The 23969-nt window shown below is 44.7% G+C and overlaps 1 protein-coding gene across 1 annotated transcript in view; it reads right to left on the bottom strand.

Annotated features, from left to right (window-relative positions):
- ABHD2 (abhydrolase domain containing 2) overlaps positions 1-23969 on the bottom strand; it is a 120447-nt gene that overhangs the window by 42543 nt on the left and 53935 nt on the right. Inside the window, exons 4-5 of the mRNA XM_001925989.7 lie at positions 8644-8819; positions 5044-5211 (exon numbers count right to left, since the gene is read on the bottom strand). Of these exons, the coding sequence (XP_001926024.1) occupies positions 5044-5211; positions 8644-8819 (344 nt within the window). The remainder of the gene's footprint in view (positions 1-5043; positions 5212-8643; positions 8820-23969) is intronic.

Here is a 23969-nt window from a genome sequence, read left to right as displayed (position 1 = left end):
TTGTACAATATATCCTTTTAGCTTATTTTATATTTAATAATTTGTACCTCTTAGTCTCCGCCCCTTCACTGCCCCTCCCCCTTCCCTCTCCCCACTGGTAACCACTAGTTTGTTCTCTGTATCTGTGAGTCTGCTTCTTTTGTTACATTCACTAGTTTGTTTTATTTTTCAGATTCCACATACAAGTGATATCACATAGTATCTGTTGTCTGACTTATTTCACTTACCATAATGCCCTCCAAGTCCATCTATGTTGCTGTGAATAGCAAAATTTCATTTTTTTTTTCCTTGCTTTTTAGGACCACATCCATGGGATATGGAGGTTCCCAGGCTAGGGATCGAAATGGGGCTGAAGCCACTGGCCTAAACCACAGCCACAGAAATGCCAGATCCAAGCCCCGTCTGTGACCCACACCACAGGTCACAGCAACGCCGGATCCTCAACCCACTGAGCAAGGCCAGGGATCGAACCCTTGTCCTCATGGTTCCCAGTCACATTCATTTCCGCTGCACCACGAGGGGAACTCTGCAAAATTTCACTCCTTAAAAAAACCTTTCTTTTAAGTTAAAGTTGTATCAACAGTACTGAAGGAAGCATAAACACTTTCTCTCGAAGCTACCAAAGATATCTGATTGTTCAAATTTCAACAAAATGTCCGAGTTCTGGATTTTTGACCTAAGGTCACATTTGTTTGGCTTTTTTTTTTTTTTTTTTTTTTTTGACTTTGAAAACAAATTTATTGTTACCAAAGGGGAAACACCTGGTGGGGGGAGGAATAAGGAGTTTGGAATTAACATATACACACTACTGTATATAAAATAGATAACCGACAAGGACCTACTGGTTAGCATAGGGAACTCTATTCAGTATTCTGTAATAACTATATGGGAAAAGAATCTCATAAAGAATGGATATATGTATATGTATAAATGAACCACTTTGCTGGACACCTGAAACTAACACAACATTGTAAATCAACTATGCTCCAATTTAAAATAAAAATTAAACTAAAAAATAGGAATTATTCGGTGTCATTTAAAAATGGTCTCCTTTTAACTATGAAAAGACTGATTTTGTATATATTTAATATCTGAGTTCTCAAGATGGGCTAATGATGCACAAAGCTTATGGTCTCTTCAGAGCCGGTGTTATGAATTAGGACACACATGCTGCAGGTGATAGTGACCCAATAGTAATGCATTAGTTTATTTTAATGATAGTTTTTTGTTCCTTTCCTTTTAGTTGAGAAAGATTTCAAACACATATAACAGTAGAAATAATCATGTAGTCAACTCTCCTTGTTCATGGCCATGGCCAATGGTCTTTCATCTATGCCTTTATTTCCTCCCTCCCCCCATATTCGTTCAAAGCAAACTCAGTGAATTCATCTTTCCATCAAACCTGGTTTTGAAACTTTTTTCACTTTTTTATACCATGGTAAAGATTATTTGCTATGCAGACTTTGAGGAAAGCAAAAATCTGCATTGAAGTTTAAGTAGTTAGATTACAAAAAAAAAAAAAAAAGAATCAAACTCAGAGTTCACTGTTGTATCCACATTCTCAGAGCTCATAAGAGGCAGGGGAGCAGAAACAAGTCTTCTCTGAATCCAAATCCTGCATCTTTTCCCATCACCTTGTCTCTGGCCACTGGGGTAAGGTTTCAGAGAACTATGAGCATTTAGGGCACTATATATTTTCTAGAGGATAATGACCCCAAGACCTCTTTAAAGTGGACCCCAATTGAACAAATGAACAAAACTATCACTCTTGTACCATCTAGGGAAGAGTTACAGTTATAATCTAACTACTTAAACTTCAATGTTTGGCCTTTTTAACCAGTGGTTAAACAACGCACCTCAACAGTTAAAAGACGTAGTGATAAGCAAAAGCACAGCTAGAAAAATCATCCAAATCTTCTAGGTCACCTGTCTTTCTGGAAAGCTACTAAAATGTAATAAACTATAAGTATTTACTTCTAAAATTCTTTGGGTGTCTTTTTAGGGCTGCGCCCTCAGCATATGGAGGTTCCCAGGCTAAGGGTCGAATCAGAGCTACGGCTGCTGGCCTACACCACAGACACAGCAATACAGGATCCAAGCTGTATCTGTGACCTACACCACAGCTCACGGCAATGCCGGATCCTTAACCCACTGAGTGAGGCCAGGGATCGAACCTGCATCCTCCTGGATACTAACTGGATTCATTTCCACTGCACCATGATGGGAACTCTTGCAAGGCAGCTGTGATGCTGTTTCCCCCCACAGCCCACTCCCCTCTATTTAGGAACTCCAACCCTTCCTCACCTTAAGGACCCGGTTCAAAGGTGTTTCCTGGGAGAAGCCTTCCTTCCATGCCCGACTCCTTGCCTGTGAGACAGGCTGATTTCTCCATGTTGCTGCTGCGTGCACAGCAGACCCTCTCACTGGTGCACTCATCACACCACACTGGAATTGCTATTGATATTCCCATCTTCCCCTGCAGCACTCGTCTTATTTATCTGGACCACACAGAGCCCTGCTCATCTCTCACGGGCATTAATGGATCTTTAAGTATTTGAATGAGTCGAATATTTAATGAGTGCTTCCTAAAGGTTAGGCCCTCGATTGCCTGCGAAGTCCTTAGTAACCCATATTTAATTGTACAACGCCAACTCCCACTTTGCAGTTGAAGAATCTGGAACGGAGGTTCAGCAAACTCAAAGCCACACAGCTGGTCAATGGCTGGGCTGGGGAAGCCCCTTGGTGACCAAGTCCCTCACTGAGTCTTCTCTGCTCCTTCCGCCACTAGCCTCCCCAGGTTGCACGCAAATGCCCCCTAATCTAATCCATCTCCACGGCTCAGCCCTCTGGGGCGCGGGGACTAGCAAGGGCGCAGACCCAGCTCTTCTCCGCAGATGGTGGAGGCAGGCGGGGGGCGGAGATTCAGGCTTTCGGTTGGCTTTTCCACTGACGGGCTCTAAGCCCTGACCGAATTACTTACCCTCTCTGTGCTTCAGTCTCTTCGTCACAGTGTTACTTACTAACTGCCTCACGGGTTGCTGTGGAGGTGGATGGGATTACGTCCACCGGAAATAGGGGCACTGTGATGGGCACACATTAAGCGCTCTCGCTGGCATTTCTTGTCTTGTTGTTGGCACATCATGCCGTTTGGCAGCACTCCCATCCCAGGCCCTGTGGCCATGCCACGTCTTCCCACCCTCTACTTGTGCAGACTATTTATCTGCACATCCAAGGAAAGGACCTTATAATTGTTCCCCATTGTTTCATTTTTGTTGGTGTCTGCCTGCTTCTGTCTTTCGGATCCAAACCTGTCTCCCATTTACTCATTATTCGCCATGTGCCTGTGTTCTGAGTAAATCTGGATCTTCACCTAGATCTTCAAGGCACTGACCAAAGGGTTGAACAGAATAGAGTCCATAGAATGGGTATCTTTAGGTGAGAGTGCACACAGAAGAGGAGTGGGATGGGGAGCTCCCAGCCTGGCACAGGGCAGGTGCGTCTGCTCGTGCTTCCCTACCCGCCTTTACATGCCACCAAGGGCAGCGTAAATTGGAGCAACCTCGCTGGAGGACAATCTGACAATGTGTACGAACGTACATAGAGATGTTGACTCCAAAATTCTACTCCAATAAATTCATTCCCAAGAAGTCATGAAAAAGAAGAGAAACATTCTATGCAAAAGATATTTATAGCATCATTATTTAAAATCTGAAAAAACTTTAAATAACCTAAATGGTTACAAAGAAGAACGGTTAAACTATAACAGGGTAATCAGAGCAATGTGGTTCTTAAGAGATTAAATATAATGACTATGCATCTTTATGTTAGTGAATATAGTTATTTAAATTAAGCCACCGTAGATAGACATACTATGACTGCACCTAAATAAAAACTATGCACATAGAAATAAAGAATGGGACGATGAAGAAACAGAAAATCAATTATGCTGAGACAGTAGATATAATTTTCAGTTGCTTCCCGTGAAAGAACATTATAATTGATATGGTTGTAAACATCCCAAATGTTGGTGCATAGACAGACACACAATTTAAGTGTTTATTATTTATGTGTGTATATTTAATTTGAAGGGAGACTTAGATCAAGAACGAACAGTCCAGGAGTTCCCATCATGGCTCAGGGGAAACAAATCTGACTAGTATCCATGAGGATGTGGGTTTGATCCCTGGCCTTGCTCCAGTGGGTTAAGGATCTGGTGTTGCCGTGAGCTGTGGTGTAGGTCATAGATGCGGCTCAGGTCCCATGTTGCTGTGGCTGTGGCGTAGGCTGGCAGCTACTACAGCTTGGATTCGACCCCTAGCCTGGGAACCTCCATATGCCAAGGGTGTGGCCCTAAACAGACAAAAAAAAAAAAAGAACGAGCAGTCCAGAACACAGAGCCTTACCTAACCAGGACTTCAAAGAAAGGCAAGACACATTTGACTAATTATAAGATCCAATTCCTGTCCTCAAATGGCTTGTTTGTTTTGCTGTTTGTTTTTGCTTTTCTGGCTGGGCCTTCCGGTGTGTGTAGTTCCCGGGCCAGGAATCGAACCCAAGCCATGGCCTGGGAACTTCATGTCATGATGATGCCGGATCCTTAACCCACTGAGCCACCAGAGAACTGCTCCAGTGGCTAGGAATCTATTGTGTTGTTAATGTGCCATATGCCCCTCCCGCTGACATCTATGGGCTTTACCACAGCGCTTGCCTGCCAGTCACAAGGTCCCTAGGAATGAGCATTCGGAGAGCATTAACTTACCAGCGGGGGGCCTTGGGCAAGACCTTCCCCTGGGAGCTTATAGTCAGTTTCTGCCCCGATGAGATGGGATGAGATGGGATGGTTATGGTGTTCATCTGAAAGGCTGATGTGGGATGTGGTTTCACCCAGTACATGGTTGATGGCTGCTGTTACAAAGGTGAGCCCCACCATCTCTCGCAATGGAATGCAAGTCTTAAACTTAGAAAAGGAGGGCACAAGCAGAAGCACACCTGCAGGGGGACCGGAAATAAGGGGACCTGCACTTGGCCGCGGCCCAAGCTTACCGTAGGTGAACATGCGTGGCGAGGTCAGCTCAATGTTAGGCAAGGCGCCCAGGTGGTTCAGCACAGCGCACCGGTAGCCATTTTTCTGGGCATAGTCGACAAAGGTGCGGATGTACTGCTTCTCGCTGTGATTGGCAATTCCAGGGCAGATGACCATGGTAACGTCATCTACATGGTAGAGAAAGAGATCCCGAGACAGTCAATAAATCTGACATGGGAAAGGGACACAGCTTTGCTGCCCTGGCTTAGAAAACAGGAGGAGAGAATTTAATATCCATCTTTCACTCATTTCTCTGGGAAAGCATATTGTTCCCTTCCAGCTGGTGCTGTTTGTGAAAGTACTTCCCAGACTATTTATGGTAAAGAGTCCGTTTTAAAAGTTCCAATTCATTAGGGACAGAGGCTTTTGAAAAATAAACTATAGGAGTTCCCGTCGTGGCGCAGTGGTTAACGAATCCGACTAGGAACCATGAGGTTGCGGGTTCGGTCCCTGCCCTTGCTCAGTGGGTTAACGATCCGGCGTTGCCGTGAGCTGTGGTGTAGGTTGCAGACGCGGCTCGGATCCCGCATTGCTGTGGCTCTGGCGTAGGCCGGTGGCTACAGCTCCGATTCAACCCCTAGCCTGGGAACCTCCATATGCCGTGGGAGCGGCCCAAGAAATAGCAACAACAACAACAACAACAAAAAAGACAAAGAAAAAAAAAAAAAGACCAAAAAAAAAAAAAAAAAAAGAAAAATAAACTATAATAAAAATTAATTACTAGACACCTGAAACAAAAAATACAAGTCTCAATTTTTTATAATTAGATTCAACAGGTATATAATTACTCATCAAATTGCTACGTGTTTCTGAACATAACTCAATTTCTATATGAATTTCTGTATGAATGAATGAATGCGTGGAAAAATAAAAAGCAGTGTTTGCATAGACCTCTTTGACTCAGCAATTTCACTTTCAGGTATTTATGCTACAGATGTATAGCATATACACAAAACCATATATATACAGTTTAGATTGTAACTGCAAAAGACTGAACATAACCTCAATGTCCAGAAATCGGGGTCTGGTTAAATAAATTTTTACATATCCAAATGATGAAATATTATGTGGCCCTTAAAAACTGGAGTTCCTGTTGTGGCTCAGCAGGTTAAGAACCTGACTAGTATCCGTGAGGATATGGGTTCGATCCCTGGCCTTGCTCAGTGGGTGAAGGATCCAGCATTGCTGTGGCTGTGGTGTAGGCTGGCAGCTATAGCTCTGATCTGACCCCTAGCCTGGGAACTTCCATATGCCACAGGCACCGCCCCCCCCCCAAATGAGACGTCTTTATATACACTGATATGGCAAGCTCCTCAATAGGTATTAAGTAGAAAAAAACAAGGTGCAGAGAAGGGTTATATGTGCTACCGTTTGTGTGCAGAAAAAAAGACACCTATGATTATAAATGTATACACTAACTCTGGAATCATACGCAAGAATCCTAATAGTGGTACCAGTGGGGAGTAAGGGTGGGAGAGAGACTTATATATGTTTTCTTCAAAAGAAAGATAGTGCTTGGGTTATTAAATCTGATCATAATTTTCCTTCTGAAAGTTTAGATAAAAACAATTTTAAAGATTCTTACACAATATGCATAAAGAACCTCAACATGTTTATAAACCTTGACCTTACAATTCCACATCTTGGAATTTTGCCTTAAATTCTGATTAAGGATGCTTTGCAAAGAATTTAGAAATAACAAAATTATATGCAAGCTAAATGTCTAAAAATATAACGATTAAATTACCATTTGACCACACTGTAGACTATTAAGCAGTCATTAAACTTTTGTTACTGAGACTTTTAGACTTTTAAGACATGGGAAAATACAATATAATGTACAGTAATTTAAATTTTGGAAAAACTTTGCATAGACCTGAAGGTAAATGGAACAAAATGTTAACATTAGCTTGCTGGGTGTGGGATTACAGATGAGTCTTATTTTCTTTTTAAACATTTTCTGTATTATCTACATTTTCTAAAGTATTTATTCCTTTTGTAGTCAGAAAAAATCATAAAAAGGAAAAAGGGGCTGCTTTCCTTAGAGCCTTTCTTGGATGTAAACACCTTCCAGAACCACCCCATCAGTCCTTTCGGGGGGCAGGGGTGACAGAAAGACACAGACATGCACCAAAAAAGAATCAGTGCTTTGTCCTTTTCCACTTTACACCTCTGTCCTGGGAGAGCAGGTTGGTTAAATTAAATTTCGTGCTTTAATAGTAGAAGTCAGAGCATTAGAAACAAGGGGAACGTGTGACTGGGTATATGGTAGAGAAATAAATATTTGAAAGATCAGACACATTGTAAAGGCACAGTGAACGCCCAACCTATTTCTGTTCATTCCTCCTGTGACTGTTCCCTGGACTTTGGGGATGCCTACAGTCTAGCAGTCAGACAATAAACAACTACACAAACAGGTTTAGAGAGTGGCAGGTAGTTCTTCATGGTACCTGCCATGGTACCATGAAGAACTACAGCAGGAGGGAGGGATGGATTTCTTGGGAAGGAAACACTAGTTAGATGGAAGCAGGGACCATCCCTCTAAGGAGGTGACAAGGAGGCAGACCTGAGAAGGTCTGGGACAAGCATTCCAGGCAGAGGGAACATAAGAAACTCTGTCTAGCTACTCAGCAGTTCTAGCTGCTTTAAATAACTGAGAGTTGTAAGATGTTGACTAGAATTTGCCCCTAAATGTCTACTGAGCAGCTATAAAATAAACAAATGAGGTGCTGCTGAATGCTACACAACTCAAAAGACATGTTCTCTTCCGGTAGGACCAGGTTTTATGTATGTATGTATGTATGTATGTATGTATTTATTTATTTATTGCCTTTTCTAGAGCCACTCCTACAGCATATGGAGGTTCCCAGGCTAGGGGTCAAATTAGAGCTATAGACACCGGCCTACACCACAGCTCACGGCAACGCCGGATCCTTAACCCACTGAGCAAGGTCAGGGATTGAACCCTCAACCCCATGGTTCCTAATTGGATTCATTAACCACTGAGCCACAACGGGAATTCCAGGACCAGCTTTTAAAGGATGCAGCCATCTAACTCCACTTCCTCAAAAGCCCTCACTGTGAAGCCTTTTATGAGTGTTCACTGTGTAGCTGGGACAGAGCAATGCGAGTTCCATCAGTAATAGAAATTGTGGTTGTTTCTGAGAAGTAGGTGTCTCAGACCCCTGGAAACCTAAGAAGAGGGCCTCTAAGAGCTTTTGTTTTTTGCTGGTATGCCACAAACAAGACCAGCTACCCTGCATCTAAGCTGCAGTTTCCTCATCAGCAAAGTAAGGATGATAAGGCTCTGACTTCTCAGGATTGTTGGGAGGGTTAAATGAGATGAGAGCATATAAAAAGCACTTAGATAGTCCAGCTTCTGTTGCTGTCATCAAACCAGAGGCCTGGGCCCAGGGCACCGGGGCTCCAAGTTCTTATACAAAGCTTATGTATTTCATAAGAGGATTGAAAAGCTATTCAACAATGCTATTGAAAGCCCTACGGGAGTCTCCTCCCTCACTGACTCAGCCACTCCAATCACAGGACCTAAACCAGCTCACCTCCCACACAGTGCTCAGCCAAGGGTTCGAAGAGGTCAAAGGTCGAAGTGGCTCCATCGGACATGGTGATGAACTTCCGGTGCCCATACGGGTGTGGTGACCTCACCCTTCCCATCTTCCCATACAAGGCTGTCTGGATGTGCCCGCTTTTCCCCCAGATCAACGGTGGAATGTATCTAAGAAAGAAGGAGAGCAGAGGTCAATTTTCCCACATTTCTTCTTTTTTTTGCCTTTTTTTTTTTTAGGGCTGCACCTGCAGCATATGGAGGTTCCCAGGCTAGGGGTCCAATCGGAGCTGCAGCTGCTGGCCTACACCACAGCCACAGCAACGCCAGATCCGAGCCACGTCTGTGACCTACACCACAGCTCATGGCAATGCCAGATCCGTAACCCACTGAGCGAGGCCAGGGATTGAATCCACAACCTCATGGACCTGTCAGATTCGTTTCCACTGAGCCACGACAGGAACTCCTGCATTTCTTGAATAATGCTCTAAAAAACCTTGGAACAAGAGTCTTTCAACCTGTTTAAGACTTTTTTTTCCCCTAACAAATTCTGTACACCAAGCATAAATATGAGAATTTTAAAAAACCTTATATCCATGCCACGGTTTACCCCCTTTCCCCATTTATGCATCAGATTAGCTTTAGAAATCAACCAGAACCTGCTTATATAGACAGGATTTCGAATGCAAGGTGTTAATTAATTCAACATGGGTTATTTCCATAACGTACAATAGAAAGAAAATAATACCTTTGAACACACGCTTCTCTTAGCCTCATTATCGCATGAGCTAATGTATATAAAATAGCTAGCACGGCGCCCACGTGCACCGAATGCTCATTTCTTCGCCTTCGCCAATGAGGTAGCCACAGCGCAGGGGTTCCTCCATAAACCAGACCTGCTGCCTCTATGCAACTCTTTGCAGGTTGGAAACCCTTCTGAGAGCCTGTTGAGTGCCTTGTGTGTGTTTGTTGAGGGGGGGGCACTGTGTGCTCTGGAGAATGTGCTGGAAAGGCAGAGCAATGTAAATATTTGTTGGATGCATGAAGGATAAAGCCTTGTTAGCATAATAAAGGCATGATGCCACCCTAACAACCATCCTCGGTGAAAACAGAGTGACTCTGGTCCTCAGTAGCAAGGGCAAAAATCAAAAACTAGTTAATTACTGGGAAAACAAGGTGCTCCAAGTTACAATTAAGAAATGATTACAGTTCATAACCACAGGGCAAGATGATCGCCTTTACTGAAACTGCTATTGGTTTCTGTTTCCATCTTTGAGCTCACACTTGATGGCTGACTAAGATTTGTGTTAAATATAAGCTAGAGACATACAATTATATATTAATGGCATCAATCCTTCATCTCTGTATATATCACAGTGATGAACATTTTATTAAGAATTTACATAATCTTTTTGCCAGTTCTTGCCTATCATTTCTATTAGACCAGATGATCCTGGAAGCACTTCTTAAACCAGATTTACTTTTTTTTTTTTTTTTGGTCTTCTCAGGGCCACACCCGTGGCATATGGAGGTTCCCAGGCTAAGTGTCAAATTGGAGGTGTGGAGGCGTAGCCACCAGCCAACACCCACAGCCACAGCACATGGGATCCGAGCCGCATATGTGACCTACACCACAGCCACAGCAATGCCAGATCCTTAACCCACTAAGCAAGGCCAGGGATTGAACCTGTGTCCTTATGGATACTTGTCAGATTCCTTCCCACTGATCCACTGTGGGAACTCTCTCTCTCTCTTTCTTTTTTTTTTTCCTTTCTTTCTTCTTCTTTTTGTTTTTTGGTAATTCATTAAGTCTACACAAATTTAAGAGAAGTTATCACCTTAAGCAAGCCAGTTCCCAGACAAGCAACAAGTTTCCTCTTTGGGGGCAGGGAGGAGAAGGAAGAGTATTTTAAGACCTAAGGACATGAAACCACTTGCCAGCATAATACCACAGGTGCAAATCTCAGCACAGAGAACTTGGCCTTTGGAAAGCAGGCAAAGGCATTTATAAGGAATGAGTGGACCATGACAGCAACAAAAAGCAAGCTTATAACAACAATGTCAATTGGACAGCTGAATACTATATGAGATTTAGATAACAGAATTTATAAAGGGTTTCGGACTAACAAGTTGGACAGTAAATTGTGCATAAGGGAGGAGAATGGGCCAAGAAACCAAACTTCCCATGGCTCCTGGAGGAAAAGTTCAGAGAAAATGTTGTTTATAATACAAATTAAAAACAGAAAGGTGCTGGGAGTTTCCATGACAGGAACTCCTACCTGGAGCTATTTTTATCCTGAGTACCTTTGCTCAAGCTGTGTCTTCTGCTGCAATGCTGTCTCTTCCTCTCTTTTTACACCCAATTTTCCTCCTGTCCAGCTATTACTCGTCTTTCAAGAATCACTTCCGATCAGGTTGTTGGGGGAACTCCCCCTCTCTGTGTCCTCGGCCAAGCACCCTACACACTGCTCAGTCTTAGCATCTGCAGGGCTAGATTAAAACATACTCTTTTTGGACTTCCCGTCGTGGTTCAGTGGTTAACGAACCCGACTAGTACCCATGAGGGTGCAGTTCGATCCCTGGCCTTGCTCAGTGGGCTAAGGATCCTGTGTTGCTGTGGCTGTGGTGCAGGCTGGCAGCTACAGCTCTGATTCAACTGGGAACCTCCATATGCCTTGGGTGGGGTCTTAGAACTAACAAAGACAAAAAAATAAAATAAAATACACTCTTTTAAAGCATGCTCCCTCCTCCCTGCTCCCTGCAGGAGCCAGGCTCATTCTCCTTTGCATCTATCCTCAGAGCACAGACACATACCACGCTTGCAGGGAGGACTCGCTGATAAACAGAGTTACAGACCCACATAGTATATCTGCAAAGACAGAGATATGCTTACAAAATCACATGTGCTATAATAATGCAGATTTGGCTGTGGCATGATTGGTGTTGGCTGTGGCATGATGGCTGTGGGCTACTGTTCTCTTTCCAGGTTACCTAGGACCCTTCTGGGACGGGGCTGGGAGAAAAGTCTCAAGCTGTACTTGCGTGGGAATAAGCGACTGCCTCAGAATCACCTGGAACTTCCTCAGTTTGCTGTGAGGTCAGCTGTGCACAGGGGAAGTTTCATAATCTCTAAGTTTAGGATAATACCACTTACTGATAAAACACTGGTTTGAATTAACTTCACAGTAACACAACAAGAGGACTTATGTAATCGAGTTTTTGTGTAACATTTACCCTGGTGGAGTTTTACTATGTGCTTTTGTTTGTTATGTAACTTATGCACAGATCACAAGAGAAACATTAAGAAATAAAAGAACTAGGGAGTTCCCGTCGTGGCGCAGTGGTTAACAAATCCGACTAGGAACCATGAGGTTGTGGGTTCGGTCCCTGCCCTTGCTCAGTGGGTTAACGATCCGGCGTTGCCGTGAGCTGTGGTGTAGGTTGCAGACGCGGCTCGGATCCCGTGTTGCTGTGGCTCTGGCGTAGGCCGGTGGCTACAGCTCCGATTCAACCCCTAGCCTGGGAACCTCCATATGCCATGGGAGCGGCCCAAGAAAAAAAAAAAAAAAAAGAAATAAAAGAACTAGAATAGGAGGAACCGTCCTTACATCATAAGAGGCCCATTCCTTCCCTACTGATTTCAATTGTCATTTTATTTATTTTTCCCTCCCTTCCTTCCTTTCCTTCTTTTTTTTTGCCTGCAGCTACAGCATATGGAAGTTTCCAGGCTAGAGGTCGAATCAGAGCTGTAGTTGCCCACCTACACCACAGCCACAGCAATGCCAGATCGGGGTCACATCTGCAATCTTGCAGCAGTGCTGGATCCTCAACCCACTGAGCAAGGCCAGGGATGGAACCTGCCACCTACGAGAGGCAACGTCGGGTCCTGAACCCAGTTGAGCCACAATGGGAACTCCCACAACTGGCATTTTAAGTACATAAGTTCTCAGTTAAATATTTGGGTTTATTTCCAACATTTTCTATTCTGGATCATCAATTTTCTTGTCTATTCTTGTGCTAATATGACACCACTTCAATTAATACAGCTTTATGGAATATTTCGAGAGTTGATAGTGTAGGCCTACTTCACTCTTTCTCAAAATTTTCTTGGTAGATTTTGGCATTTTTATTTTCCAGATGAACTATAGGATTAGCTTGTTCTATGAAAAATTGGGGATTTTTAAATTGGAAACACATCTAACACATACTGCTTTGGGAAGAATTGACATCTTTACAATTTTGACGTGGCTCATGTAAAAACATGGTGTATCTCTCCATTATTCAGGTACTTACGTCCCATAGTGAAACTTTAGAGTGTGCTTCATGTTTCAATATTCAGGTTTTACTACACTAAGTTGTATGCATTTCTACATTAAAAAATTCTTAATGTCAGAATCTGGGCATGTTTTACTCCTAACTCCCAGAAAGCAAAAGGGATGTTTTCTACTTCTTTACTTATCTATCTAGATGGTTTTGACCAACATCGTGCTGTGGTCAGTGGTTAATGAATCCTGTTACTAAGAAAGAAACTAGAAGACCGCAACAAAATATAGAGGCCAGCTTGTCTTTATCTTTTGAACCTATTTATAATCAACATCTGGCCCTACTAGCAGAATTGCCCAAAGGGAAAGCCCTCAAGGGGAAATCTGGAGCTCCCTCCAACCCACATCCCTCCAAACACACACACACACACACTGCCTTTGGGCAGATGAGGTTCACATGAGCAAGGACAGAGGGATGCCGCGCTGTTTGAGAGAACCGAAAAAAAGCTCACTAGTGCTCATCTTTGCCCTAAATCTGTGGGTGACCAATTCTTTCGGTGGGTCCTTGGCTTGTAGATCAACCCACTTTCTAGCTATGGAACCCAGGCTTCGCTGTTATTCCCTTTGATTCTCTCCCATACCTTTCTACCAAATCAACCCAAGGCTTGGCACTTGGTAGGTATTTAGGATATGGCGTCTGAGCTGGAGTCCCCCACCCTGACTCCCAGCCAGTCCTTCCCAGGGCACCAAATTCCACCAGCAGCTACCTGTCAGCATTTCAAGTCTGTTGAAATCTCCATGTTGTTCATGCTCAAGCAGGGAACAGGATGCTTTGGTTAAAGTAACACAGCCCAGCTCCCAATAACTTCAGAAGGGATTATGTTAGAGGGGTGCTGGGGTGCTCACCAAATGGACAAGAGGCTGGAGAACCAGAAGAGGGCAGGATCCAAGAAGGAAACCAGGGGGCTGCTCTAGGGATGTGTCCTTTACACAGTCAGCAAGACCACCCCCACCCAGGAAAGTCAGTGTCCCAGGAGTGAGGTGCCTCGAAACAGGCAATTTCAGAGTGGGTGGGCGGGGCAGCTTCATTGACTACCTGCATGCAATAGAAGAGAAGAACTTCCCCAAAAGGGAATCTGTGCGCCCTTGGAGAGGAAGAATGGATGCTGTGGATGCTGGGCAGTAGGAAAGTGACAAATATCCCTACAAGGTTTTTAGCGGAACCAGGCTTTGGTTCAAGAGGCTTTTTCAGTGCCCCTGATACCTTCCAGCCCTCATCAAACCAGTGTTCCCTCTAGTTCTTCCTAAGTCTCCTCTTTCTTTCTGTCTGTTCCCCAAACATGGTCCCAGCATTTAGTATTTCATAGCCTTCTCAAATGTTACCTACTTTGAAACATCTTCAAAAAAGCTTCATATAACACAACGTAGTAGATCAGAAACAGGCAACCTATCTGCTGAAGTATTTTTTTTTCCACACCCCTCTCTTTCTAAAAGCACATTTTATCAAAAAAACCTCCAAAGAATCTGTGTTGTCTTCTTCAAATGAGATACCTAGAAAAGTAGAGTTTTATGACTCCTGGTCAAGGACCTTTGCTGGTCTTAAAGTAGCACATTTTGCTCAATCTATCACTTTGCCTCCACTATCTTTTTGAGGTAAAATTCACATATGGTGGAATTAACCATTTTAAAATGTACAGCTCGGTGGCACTTAGTACATTCATGACATTGTGAAACCATCTTTATCTAGTTTCAGAGCATTTTATGACTCCAAAAGGAAACCCTCTATGCATTAAGCAATCACTCCCCACCCCCTCCCCCGAGCCCCTGAAAACCACTCATCTGTTTTCTGTCTCTGTTGTGGATTTACAGAGTCTGGATATTTCCCATAAATGGAATCATACAATATGTGGCCCTGTGTCTTGTGACTTTTCACCTAGCCTTACGTTTTCAAGGTTACTTCATGTTGTAAGCACTTCATTCTTTTTATGGCTGTAGTTTATTCTTTGCATGAATAGGCTACATTTTGATTATCCATTCTTCTGTTGATAGACAACTGATTGCTGTCACTTTGTGGCTATCATCAGCAGTGGTGATATAAACACCTGTGTGCCTGTTTTTGATTGAATACATGTTTTTATTTTGTTTTTTTCTTTTATGGCCGCAACTTCGGCATGTGGAAGTTCCAGGGCTAGGGGTTGAACGGGAGCTGCAGCTGAGGTCTATGCTACACCCACGGCAGCACTGGATCCAAGCCATATATGTGACCTATGCCACAGCTTGCAGCAACTCCAGATCCTTAACCCACTGAGCAAGGCCAGGGGTCAAACTTGCATCCTCAGAGAGACAACATCAGGTCCTTAACCTGATAAGCTACTACGGGAACTCCTGAATACATGTTTTTAATTCTTTGGGATATATACCAAGGAGTGGTATTTCTGGATCATCTGGTAATTTCAGCCTTAACTTTTTTTTTTTTCTTTTCTAGCTGCCCCATGGTGTATGGGGTTTCTGGGTCAGGGATCAGATCCAATCTGGAGTTTTGACCTAAGGGCAATGCGGATCCTTAACCCGTTGTGCCGGGCGGGGGATCAAACCTGCTTCCCAGAGCTCCCAAGATGCTGCCAATGACACTGTGCCACAGTGGTAACTTCCCATGCTTAACTTTTTGAGGAACCTCTGAACCATTTCGCATATCAGCTGCAACATTTTACATTCCTACCAGCAACGTATGGAGGGCCAGGGTCGCCACATCCTTGCCAACACTTGCTCTTTTCTACCAGAAACCTTCTCATAGTAGGTACGAGGTGGCCTCTCACTGCGGTTTGATTTGCATTTCCCTAGTGACTAATGACACTAAACATCCCACCCTTTGGACTCTAGGCTGTTTCCTTCCCCTCCATCTCTACCTCTCACATTAATCACAATTTAAAAGATGAACTCGGTAAATAAATGCATACCACCAGTCTTCTGTTCATTTCATAATGGCTATTCCTGGTAGAAAGAATCGAATCAGAATAAAATCAACTTAGAAACAGCATGTGGTGTAATTCAGGATTGTTCACAACGTGACCAAGGGATCTAGTTTTCATAAAAGCATTGAGACATGCAAAATTTAACCGAGAGAATTGGTCTTGGTGAAATGAGCAGCCACAAGAGTGTTCTCTATAGAAGCAGCTATGGTCAACAACATACGACATGGACCAAAAAAATACCCATACGGACAAAAAACTGATTCCAAGCTTCGTAGAAAAAGTTAAGTGGAAAACAAAGCTAATGAAGGCAAATTTATAATATAATATATAAATATGTATATATACAAAATAGAATTTATTATATTTTTAAAATCACCATGGAAGCAAATTGGCTCAGTAGAATTTGTTCCTGAAAACAGTTTCACTAAAAGTCTTTAATGTTAGCATAACTGTGATGAAAATATTTGTATTTATTTATTTATTTTATTTCATTTTTTGTCTTTTTGCTTTTTCTAGGGCCACTCCCGAGGCATATGGAGATTCCCAGGCTAGGGGTCTAATCGGAGCCATAGCCACTGGCCTACGCCAGCGCCACAGCAACACGGGATCCGAGCCGTGTCTGCGACCTACACCACAGCCCATGGCAACGCCGGATCCTTAACCCACTGAGCAAGGCCAGGGGTCCAACCCGCAACCTCATGGTTCCTAGTTGGATTCGTTAATGACTACGCCACGACAGGAACTCCAAAATACTTATTTAAAGTGTCCTCAGCGCTTCTGCTGTGGCCCAATGGGATTGGCAGCATCTTGGGAGCACTGGGAGGTGGGTTTGGTCCCTGGCCCTGCACAGTGGGTTAAGGATCTGGCATTGCCACAGCTGTGGCTTAGCTTAAGGTTGTGGCTTGGACCTGATACCAGGCCTGGGAGCTCCATATGCTGCGGAGCAGCCAAAAAAGAAATAGGAGTTCTCATTGTGGCTCAGCAGTAACGAACCTCATAATATTCATGAGGATGTGGGTTCGATCCTTGGCTTCACTCAGGGGGTTAAGGATCCTCCACTGCCGTGATCTTCAGCGTAGGTTGCAGATGTGCCTCAGATCCTGCATTGCTGTGGTATAGGCCAGCAGGTGCAGCTCCGATTTGACCCCTAGCCTGGGAACTTCCATATGCCGTGGGTGTGGCCCTAAAAAGACGATAAATAAATAAATAAAATAAAGTGTCCTTGGCGTCAATCTCTCCTAAGCCTTCTCCCGAGGGGCGTGAAGGTGGGTAGAGCCCACCTAGAGCTCCATTCCTGCACGCTCCTCCTTTTCAGCCCAATCCAGACAAAAGGCCCTGGGCTGACAAAGGCGCGAAGAACTGAAAGTCAAGGAACTGGTGGAAGAGGAGATCTCAAGTGCAGGGCCCACTCAGGGGGTGAAGGTCCGGGAAGTCATCTGAGAGGCTGTGCTTCTCCTCCATGACAAGGAAATAATAGAGCTCACGATTTCACGAAGAAAAGGGAAATGGGAGAGAAGTCACCATACTCTGTAATTAGAGTGCAAGAATGAGATGTATGTGAAGATGCATACACTGGAATCTTACTAGAGCAAAGGAACATCACCTGGAGTGAAAGCCAGAGCCTCTCCCGTCATGACCTCAGGCACACTAAGGATGTCCCCTGAGCCCTTTGCCGAAGGAAGGCCTGGGTGTTTGACGTATGGTCATGGCTCCATCACTACGAGTGTATTTACCTCTTTTTTTTTTTTTTTTTTTTGGTCATCTTTTTAGGGCCACACTCGCAGCAGATGGAGGTTCCCAGGCTAGGGGTTGAATTGAAGCTGCAGCTGCTGGCCTATGCCACAGCCACAGCAACGTGGGATCTGAGCCTCGCCTGTGACCTACACCACAGCTCACGGCAATGCTGGATCCTTAACCCACTGAGTGAGGCCAGGGATTGAACCCGCAACTTTATGGATCCTAGTCTGGTTCATTACTGCTGCGCCACCATGGGAACTCCTTACCTCCTTCCTTTTTTTTTTGGTCTTTTTGCCTTTTTTAGGGCCGCTCCCGTGGCATATGGAGATTCCCATGCTAGGGGTCTAATCAGAGTTGTAGCCACCGGCCTACACCAGAGCCACAGCAATGCAGGATCCGAGTCGCGTCTGCAACCTACACCACAGCTCACGGCAATGCTGGATCCTTAACCCACTGAGCAAGGCCAGGGATCAAACCCGCAATCTCATGGTTCCTAGTCGGATTCGTGAACCATTGCGCCACAACGGGAACTCCCTTCCCTCCTTCTTTGAACAGAGCACATTTTATTTATCTGGAGCATGTTGCAATTTTTCAAATTCCTTTCTGTGCAAGATTTCATTTGTCTTTGATGACAAGTGTGTGAAATGGGCAGCTGTTGTTAACCATGGGGACTCCGAGGCCCAGAGAGTGAAAGGCTTGGCTGTGGTCACTCTGCTACTCAAAGGCAGAGTTAGGACTTCAATTGAGGCCTTGACCACTGCTTCCATTTGGATGAAAAAACAGGCATGATGAGGACAAATAGATGCTTTCACTCCAGAGACTCCTACAACTCTACTAGTCATCCTTTAAAAATATTTATCTAGAACCAGTGTAAATGCAGCTAAACATATCTTAAGTAGGCAACAGCCAGCCTCTAACTTTAAAAGTACATCAAGGGAAAATCATGGACTTGGAGAACAGACATGTGGTTGCCAAAGTGGAGGGGGAGGGAGTGGGATGGATTGGGAGTTTGGGGTTAATAGATGCAGACTATTGCCTTTGGAATGGATAAGCAATGAGATTCTGCTGTGTAGTAATGGGAACTATGTCTAGTCACTTATGACAGAGCATGATAATGTGAGAAAAAAGAATCTATACTTGTATGTGTCACTGGGTCACCATGCTGTACAGTAGAAAATTGACTGATCACTGTAAACCAGGTGTAATGAAAAAAAATCATTATATATAAAATAAATGAATAAATATGACTATCTTAATGTGAAAAAATAAAATAAAAAAATAAAAGTATGTCAAGGAGTTCCCGTTGTGGCTCAGCAGGTTAAGAACCTAACATAGGGTCTGTGAGGATGCAGGTGTGAGCCCCACCCTTGCACAGGGGGTTAAGGAGCTGGTGTTGCCATGAGCTGTGGTGTAGGTCATGGATGGGGCTTGGATCTGGCGTTGCTGTGGCTGTGGCATAGGCCCTCAGCTGCAGCTCCAATTAGACCCCTAGCCTGGGAACCTCCATATGCCACAGGTGCAGCCCTAAAAAGAAAAGACAAGTATGTCAATTTAACATATATTTATTTCACAGTTGTCTGTTCTTAAGGCTGTGGCTGACCAGGGGCTTCTCAGCTACACAGAGAGCCCTGGGATTTACTGGGTCACCATGCTGTACAGTAGAAAATTGACAAATCACTGTAAATCTGATATAAATCTGCTTATTGATTTACTCCTGATATAAATCTGCTTATTGAGCCCAAAGCTGGCAGCACACAGGAAGAAAGGGCAAAAGCTCAGACCACACTCTGCGGCTTGGGTAAGCATCCAGGTCACAGTTAGTGCATCATTTGGGAGGGACCTTCTTCTGTTTTAACTTTGCTCTCTCCTCCTCAGGGTCATTCTGTCAGTGTCGTGGGGTCATGTCTCATCTGCTTGATCCCAAAGTTAGAAGGTCAAGCTCTCAACTACTGTCAAATCACCCCCTGAACACCCTTCGTGACAGAACACACCGTCTCCAGGACGCAGAGCCCAGACAGCTCTTGTCCACTGCACGGCAGATGGCTGGGACTGCCTTAACCACGGGTGGCACTGGTGGCCTGAGGGTGTGCAACCAATTGGTGGCCTAGGGCTGTGTTGTGAAACCAAAACACTCAAATCTTTTTTTTGGGGGGGGGGCAATATATTTTATTTTATTTTATTTTTTGTCTTTTTAGGGCTGCACCCTCGGCATATAGAAGCTCCCAGGCTAGGGGTCAAATCAGAGCTTTAGCTGCTGGCCTACGCCACAGCCACAGCAATGCAGAATCCGAGCCTCATCTGTGACCTACCTCACAGCGCATGCCAATGCCAGATCCTTTACCCACTGAGCGGGGCCACGGATCAAACCCAAGTCCTCATGGATCCTAGCTGGGTTGGTTACAGCTGAGCCATGACAGGAACTCCATTGGCAGTATTCATATTCATTTATTTAGCAGACTCGTTCTGAGCTTTCAACTAATAGGCACTTGGTTGTTTTTTTCTTTTCCATTAGGGTTTATCATAGGATACTGAATATAGTTCCCTGTGCTATACAGTAGAACTTTGTGGTTTACCCATTCTGTATACAACAGTTTGCATCTGCTAATCTCAAACTCCCAATCCACTCTTTCTCCATATCCCCCCTCCACCCTGGCAACCACAAGTCTGTTCTCTAGGTCTGTGACTTTTTCTGTTTTGTAGATGCATTTAAAAAACCCACGTCTTTTTTATTCTTTTCTTTTCTTTTTTTTTTTTAGGGCGGGACCCATGGCACATGTAAATTCCCCGGCTAGGGGCTGAATCGGAGCTACAGCTGCCGGCCTATACCACAGCTACAGCAATGCGAGATCTGAGCCGCGTGTTCAACTCATACCACAGCTCATGGCAATGCTGGATCCCCAACTCACTGAGCAAGGCCATGGATCCAACCTGAATCCTCATGGATACTAGTCGGGTTCATTACCACTGAGCCATGATGGGAACTCCTAAAAACCCCACATCTTTAAATGCAAGGATGTAGCAAGGTGCTCCCTCTTGCAGGAGAGGCACACTGCCCTGGCACTGCCAGGCAGTGGGGACTTGAAGCTCCCAGCTCACACACAATGGGGGCTTGCACTGGTCTGAGTACTGATGGGCCAGCACAAAGGAAGTGACACTGTGTATGTTTTTCTTGGTGCAAATACTTGAATCTGTACAAGTTAAATTACATATGATGAAACTCCACCGAAAGCTAGAAACAATATCAGGGTAATAAGGAAATACTGTAATTTTTTTTTTTTAAGTAGGAATTTAGTTTACCCCCTACTTAAATTCCAGGCACTACGTAGAAGAAAGAGGTCCTGGCACAGAGCCATCTGTCAGCAGGGTTCCCCCAGGCATCCAGAGCCACCAGCGGTAGTCACCTGGAACTCACTCTTGGGGTTTAAATGGTCGTCTGGCAAAGCGAGTGGCCAACTTCTCAAGGGTTGGTGACTGGTGACTTTATTTTATTTTTTGCTTTTCAGAGCCACATCTGAGGCATGTGGAAATTCCCAGGCTAGGGGTCGAATCAGAGATACAGCTGCCAGCCTACACCACAACCACAGCAACCTGACGTGGGTTCAATCCCTGGCCCTGCCCAGTAGGATAAGGATCCAGCATTGCCATGAGCTGTGGTATAGGTTGCAGATGTGGCCTGGATCCCGCATTGCTGTGTCTGTGGTGTAGGCTGGCAGCTGCAGCTCTTATTCAACCCCTAGCCTGGGAACTTCCATGTGCTGTCCTAAAAAAAAAGATAAAAAAAAGCATACCCTCAGGTACCAAAACACACATTTTCCATTTCAGGAAAAATATCTGCCCATGGAGAAGAGAGATGACCTTTACCCTGACCAAGAGATTTGTTTGGGGACTGACCGCATGGACCAGGAATGGCTCCAGGAGCACGTGGTTGGCATTTGGGACCAAACCAAAGACCTTATGGGGACTGAGCCTGCTCCGCCTATGTTTTCTTTTGGTTCTTGCATGTTGAGTCAATAAAACTCAGAGATTAGCAAGACACATGGCCTGCCCTGGTAGGGTTCACAGCCTGGGGGTAGAGCCCATGAGGAATCCATAGACAACCATTGCCACAGAGAGGAGGAGTGGCCAATGGGGTCAAAAAGGATGGGATGACATTATGGGGAGAGGGTCACGTGGCCGAGAGGTACACGTGAACTCAGTACATGCTGGGGAGTGTTAAGGATTAAAGGTTCGTGTGCCCCTAACATTCATATGTTGAAGCACCGCCCACCCCATGGGATGATATTTGGAGGTGGGACCTTTGGGATGTAATTAGCTTTAGTTGAGATTATGAGGGTGGAACCCCCATGATGAGACTGGTATTCCTATGAGAACGGAATGAGAGACCACAGCTCACTTTCCGTGCCTCTGCCCCGCCGCAGTGCAACAACACAGTGAGAAGGGGGCTGTCGAAATCCCCTCAACAGGAAACAAGCCTGCTGGTCCCGTAATCTTTGACTTTCCAGCCTCTGGAACTTTGAAAAAGAAAGATCTGTTGTTTAAGCATCCCAGTTGACAGGATTTTGTTACGGTAGCCTGAGCTAAGACAGAGGCTAAGGCTCTCAGAGAGAGGGGAGATTTCTGAGCACCCAACCTCTGAGTCAAGGACTCAGTTACATCTGTCATTTAATCTTCATGACAGTTCTGCACGGTGGTATCACCCCCATATTCCAGAGGAGAAAGACAGAGTCTTGACTTGCTTGGTGTCACAAAGGCAGGATTAGGGGTCAGATCTCTGAGTTGTGTCCAGAGCTTTTCTTACTAGGCCACACTCAAGACTCCCTCAACGGCAAGTCAAAACAGCAATTAAACGCCCTCAGGCCTGTTCTTTCCTGTCTGATCAACTGACAGAATGTTGTAGAAATCATGTTTTTGCAAACTGATAATTGAATTTGTTGGAACTTCTCTTTGCTGTTGTTCACATACATTAAAAAAAAAAAAAAACCCAAAACACCCTTGTCTTTGATTTTACATGTTTTTCACAACTGTAACCAACTTCTTTGTGTTAGTGGAATTTTTTCTCTGCGGGAGATCCATCTGGAGGGTAATTCATTTGAATATTCACGTTGATTACTTCAAGATGAGGCCAGAATGTTAATAAACTCATATCGAGTGTCTCTCCCAAGGTAACGAGACCCAGGAGAGTGACGATAGTGAGAGCAGGGCGCTGGATGCGCTTTGGGAAAGGTGAGAGGCGTCTGCTTTGGGGGAGCATTTTTACCCTACGTTAATGAGTGAGAATCAATTAATCAAGACAAGCATGAGTGAGGGTGGGGGGAACACTGGGTACAAAGCTTTGTAGCAACTACAGAAGTCAGAAAATGGACTTCAGGCCTTCGTGTGTGTGTGTGTGTGTGTGTGTGTGTGTGTGTGTGTGTGTCCACATAGAGGAGGTGAGGAAGCAGGAGAGGGGCAGAACCCTTTAGAGCTTAGGGGAACATTCTGTACATACTTATCCTGGATCCTGAGCTGTCAGAGCCTCCCCTTCACGATGCTGAACCCATGACTCCTGCTGCTCCTTCCACGAGAGCCTTTGGTTCCTTGGCTTCTTCTGCCCCCATCAAGCCTGGCTGACCTGAAGCCAGCAGGGCTTTTGTGAGCCCAGCCCACTGAGCCTCCCCTTCTCTGCTCGGACACAGCCCCATGGAAGCCCCTTTGCATGAGGCCCAGATGCGGAGGAGACCTTGTACCACATACCAGTCCTGCTGGAGAGGCAAGGCCGGGGCTGGGGAAGGACTTCACATCATTAGCTTTGGAAACAAACATCTGGGGCCTTTTACCTCAGAATGGCATATATTCAGCTCTCCTGACACCCATCAGAAATACGCTTTGAACACAGCATTTTTTTCCCCACTGGAGGCAGCTACTTCTTCACAGCTGTCACACATAACATTTTCACTGCTGTTGCTAGATGCTCTATCCCTGAACTGCAGGAGAGTGCACAGGAAAATTCCAGTGCAGAGATGATGCTTGTTTCTGCTTGAAATGACCAGAACTGGCCTAAGGAAACAAGACAGAAATCAACTTCTGTCCCTCTAAGTCTTTTTTTTTTCTTTTTCTTTTGGCTGTATCTGTGGCAGGTGGAAATTCCCAGGAGTGATAATGCCAAATCCTCACTGCTAGGCCACCAGGGAACTCTAGCGTAAAGTTTTGTTTTGTTTTTTTTTTTTTTTGGTCTTTTTAGGGCTGCACCTGTGGCATATAGAAGGTCCCAGGCTAGGGGTTGAACTGGAGCCGGAGCTGTCAGCTTACACCACAGCCACAGCAATTCGGGGTCCAAGCCGTGTCTGTGACCTACACCACAGCTCACGACA

Source organism: Sus scrofa, chromosome 7, assembly GCF_000003025.6.
Source record: "Sus scrofa isolate TJ Tabasco breed Duroc chromosome 7, Sscrofa11.1, whole genome shotgun sequence".
NCBI lineage: Eukaryota > Metazoa > Chordata > Mammalia > Artiodactyla > Suidae > Sus > Sus scrofa.
The sequence above is the reverse complement of the archived record's forward strand: the minus strand, read 5'-3'. Positions and strand labels throughout refer to the sequence as shown.